This window comes from Micromesistius poutassou, assembly GCF_964030765.1.
Source record: "Micromesistius poutassou genome assembly, chromosome: 16".
In the NCBI taxonomy this organism is placed as follows: Eukaryota; Metazoa; Chordata; class Actinopteri; order Gadiformes; family Gadidae; genus Micromesistius; species Micromesistius poutassou.
The window spans coordinates 7,062,442-7,067,264 of NC_140286.1; the positions used below are offsets into that span (position 1 = coordinate 7,062,442).

Here is a 4,823-nt window from a genome sequence, read left to right on the forward strand (position 1 = left end):
ATTCATATTTCCATGGCTGAAAAATAACGTTTTCAAAGTATTTTTCCGGCCATTTTTTCAATCCTTTTTTATGAATAGATCTTTCATGATGTTCGCAATACTGTACTATATTTCATGTGTCTCTTTTGATTGTGAATGTGTGAGTCATAACTCACGGAAAAGAGCAAAGATTGAATGATTGTTCTCTCAGTTGAAGTAGCAGCGCTGCCAAGCTTTAGCTGTTAGCTGGCAAGTGTCAAGATGGCCGAGGTGTTTTTTCCTGTTGGCCTCCAAGTCTTTTATTTTATTAAAGTCACTCAGCACGCCACACAAGGTCACTTTGCATGCAAGTCTGCCACACAGGACTGCAGGGACAACACCGTAAAGAGGTTGTAACAAGTTAATGGTATGCAGCCACCACAGCTGTGCTCAACATATAAAGTGGAAGATGAAGGATGTTCATCTCCATCTGCTGACACTCCCAGCTAAGTAACACCAAAAAACACAACAAAAACATTCCTCCACTGCTATTGGAATTGTAAAGTTTCACTAGATATTTCTGTCGATAAAGAGATTAACGTAATGAAGGAATCGTTGGGGTAGACTGCTAGTAAAATTATCTTTTAAAAATATGGCAATAAAAATTATTTTGGCTTAATGGGATCAAAATGCTTTGTTATGGCGAAATAGCATCAGAGAGACTAAAAAAATCTCATTGCCTCTTTGAAAGCAGATGGAACAATTTACAAGCCCCACAGCTCTTGGGTTTCATTAACAAATCACTACCAGCCCTGAGGAGTAAGGCTGTGCGAGATGGCCCTCACTGACTCTGCATAGTCTGCTCACATTAAAGTATACCCAAGCGCTGAAATCCAACAGCTGGGACAGCACCACCTGCAGTCAAAAACAAGTTATCAAAACCTTTTTTTTGACTGGCTGAAAGATTTTTCTGGAAATCTAACCGTCAGAATGTCTAAACTTGTGTTTGCTGCTGCCTCATACTTTTAATATAAACAAAGGTCACTCTGCAATGGTATTTTTAACGCTATCCTTGATGTTTGTTAAAATATGAAAACTGCCATTGTTCACTTCCTGTCCAACACTTTTCTAGAGTCATGTGACTATTTTAGTTCATTTACCCTTATGTAGATGCCAGGATCCGCTAATCCTGTTTGTGGAAGAGGACCCTCTACCAAAAACAATGATTCATTGTTTTATGGTAGTTATTTGCTGATAATTGTTATGAGTCATGAACCCTTATCAACAAAACATGACACATGAGCATGACACGTGATGTGAATTTACATATTACTGTGTTTTGAAATGTGTTACAATTTCTGTTTTTGAAAATCAGGTAGATTTTGAAAAACTCGGTTCCTCAAGTACATATGAAAACAAATAATATGCTATACACACAAATACACACAATATTTGACAAATGGAAGGGTTGTTACACGCACCAACGTTTTCTGACACCAATAGCCAAAGTAGATTGGAATTGTGGGTATTGTAGTCAATAACATTGGGCAAGGGAGGGGAGGTAACTGGTTAAGTTTTAAATGTTTAGCAATTTCATTTTTTCAATAAGCTTTTGAGCTCTATAAATCAGTATTAGTAGGAGAGTAGTATAATATTAGTAGAGCTTAGTACTGATTCAATAGTTTGGGTCAATAAGTGCCACAAAATAATACCACGTTTCTGTTGATTTGTAGCACCCAAACGTAGCGCTGAAATAACATTCATGAGTTGAATATAGAATCTTTGATTTGATTTTGTTGTATACTTACATGATTTTACAAATGGCAAAAATGAACATTTATTTTTATTCTAAGTCCTGTCAAATATTTATTCAAGAAAATATTTGAATGACTTTATTGATTTTAATGAAGTGACAAAATGATTACACTTTTGTTAAAAGTCTATAAAAAATTAATACAAATATGTTATGAAGAGGAATAATGAATGATTGATCGTAACATTTGAATTGTTTTAATCCCAAATGGATTCATAGTATTTTTTTTGTTAAAACTCGTCAAGTGTGTAATATTTTCAAAACATTTACAACAACTATAACCTCCCCGCAGAAACATGAAAAAGTACACCCTCCCTTACCCCACCGCCAAGATTCTGAACCTTTGGTCCTCAACTCCATATAAAAATACTAAAAAATATTTCTGAATGCCATACGTTTTCTGATGTTTCGGTATATCTATACATGAAGAAAAACACACACAAAACAAAACTACTGTGCAAGTGAGAAGCAAACAAATACTTTTGAGGGAAGATTGGATAAAGATATCATACCTTCATCACAATTGAGTGGAATGCTAAGGACTTAGCATGAATGTCCTCCCAATACACAATTAATACAGCATCTATCTCAGTCGAAAGGTGGGAGACGCACTGTATAAAAACAAAGACGAGCACTGATGCAATCTCAGGCAATTCACCTGTCCTTTCTTTTCAAAAAAATGTATGTCGATTGTACAAAATGTCTCCTCTTATTGCCCTGTGACCATCGTCCCTTTGCCTTTTACAAAAAAGAAGTGCCAGTGGTTAAACACACTTGTGTGTGTTTTTTTTCAACACAACATCGTTGGCACTTTTTAAATGTAGTTAAAAGGAAGCCACATTTTATCACTCGATAAAGGTAGATCTTGTATGCCAAGCCGCTGGCCAAATATCTCCAAATGGCGAAAGGAGTTTTCAAAGTGCCTGATATACGCAAGTCCAAGCTGCCTTTTCACAAAAAACACCATAGAAACAAACGGTACTTGAACAACTTGTGTGTATGTGTGAGTGTGTGTGTTTTTGCAAAAGTGTCAAGAGTCAATAATCGAAAAAAAAGAATAAAATGTACTGCATTTCACTGAATTCTGTGTAGGTTTATACAAGGGATTGGTATCAACTTCGAAAAGATTGATATTGGTAATTTTGCATTTTTTACAAATGTAATCCAAGAAGCACAGGTGGTGGAAAGACAAGCCAGGGCCAAAAATATGTGTGAGGGATCACCTTGAGCACCTCGTCTTCTCCTTCCTCTGCTCTATGAAAATGTGCCCCGATATTGTCCGCTCTTTCATTTGGCTCTGGAATTCTGATAGTGGCTTTCTCTGATGTCAGAGTGGAGCATCGCAGTCAATAACAATCTTCTGGGAGCCATTGACAAGGGTTTTCGCGTGGAGTAAATTAATGTACTGCTGTGGACGACATGGGGTGATGTGTTGATAATGAATGCTGTTTGATGTTTAATCTGTGCTTCAGGGCACCACTGTGGTTGTGTAGTGTGAATTTGAAATGCAAGGGAGTGAGTGTAAAGAAGGACCTTTACCAAGAGGTCTGACTGGATTAGCGCCGAAGCAAATAAAGTCCAGTTGTGTGTCATTTGTGTAATGCGTGTGGCATTTCTTTCTCTTCTCATTCTCTCTTTCACACGTGAGTCTGCATCCTCTGCGTGTGTCTGGAATAATCAGAAGGAGGAGAGGAGTAAGAGAAACGTGAGGAGCCGCCGTACTTTCTCAGCCCCGCTTCCGGGCTCTGTCCTGGCCCGTGCCCTGGCCCCGGCCCATGCCCCTGTCCTTGGCCGTGTCCTGGTCCGTGCCCTGGCCCCGGCCCATGCCCGTGTCCTGGCCCGTGCCCTGGCCCGTGCCCTGGCCCGTGCCCTGGCCCGTGAGCCGGCCCGTGTCCCGGTCCCACTCCGTGTCCCGGTCCCGGCCCGTGCCCTGGTTGCTGCCCCACCCCCTGTCCCGTCGGGTACATCTCATAAGCCGGGCCTTCCTCGATGGGCGGGACAAAGCCCATGCGGTAACTGGGGTACTGGGAGGGGTACCCCCCGTAGGCGTCATAAGGCATCTGGCCCGAGCCGTCCAGCAGGCCGCAGTCCCCGGGGTAGTCCCCGGGAGACTGGAGCGGCGGGTTGGGCGGGGGCCCCTGCTGCTGGCTCTGCGCCGGCACCCCCCGGGAGTAGGTGCTGAACTGGGCATAGCCCGCGTGGGACATCCTGGAGGGAGGCCGCGGATCGTAGCAGCCGGCCCGGGAACCCGGGGCGCCCCCGGGGTTGACGGGGCCGCCGGGGCCCCCGCCCGGGGGTCCGACGGAGGATGTGGCACCCCCGACCGGACCGGGGCCTCCTCCTCCTGCTCCTCCTCCTCCTCCTCCTCCTCCTCCTCCTCCACCTCCACCTCCCCCTCCGGCGGGGTTCTGGGAGCGGAACTCCCCCTGGAAGTGGACGGCGTGGGACTGGGGCCGCGACTCGTCGTGGGTGGTCGCGCGGACGTTGTAGTAGCCGTTAGTCGGGTCCTGGGGAAGGCCGAGGAGGGAGAAAGTCAGCCTGGGGAAAACTGTTTTTATTTGACATCTTGTTAATACTGCCGATGGTCATTTCTGATAGCTGTGAGGAATCGGAGCAGACACAAAGAGACAGCGACCTCACAGTATTCGGGCCAAAACATTTAATGGATGGAAGGGACATCCATAACGTTAATAAGTTTAATACGTTTTTGGGAATAACTTTTTGCGTTTACTGAATGCAGGTTTAAACCACATTGTCATGTATTCACCAAAATGCCTTGTTGTAGTAGCAGAAAAGTTTTTGCCGATACGCCGGCATATGGAGAGGACTCAAGAGAGTCGTATTAATGTAAAGTCCTTAATCAAGGTAAATATACCATAACTTGAGGGCTTGGTAACTGTTTTGCCAAGTCTCCCATGACATACACTGTGGCAGTTTCAAACATAACAATGTCTTCCCATAATGACAAATAATTGCAGTATTAATTACTAAACACGACCTAGAACGCATAATCGAAATTGTAAAGATATGATCAGAACATAAAAGAAGAATT

At 43.4% G+C, this 4,823-nt stretch overlaps 1 protein-coding gene across 1 annotated transcript in view; it reads right to left on the reverse strand.

Moving 5' to 3' along the window:
* Positions 1 to 2,121: 2,121 nt before the first annotated feature.
* LOC311361364 (kin of IRRE-like protein 1) overlaps positions 2,122 to 4,823 on the reverse strand; it is a 40,268-nt gene continuing 37,566 nt past the window's right edge. The window contains exon 15 of the mRNA XM_084481526.1: positions 2,122 to 4,278. Coding sequence (XP_084337652.1) covers positions 3,409 to 4,278 — 870 coding nt within the window. The 3' untranslated portion in view covers positions 2,122 to 3,408. The remainder of the gene's footprint in view (positions 4,279 to 4,823) is intronic.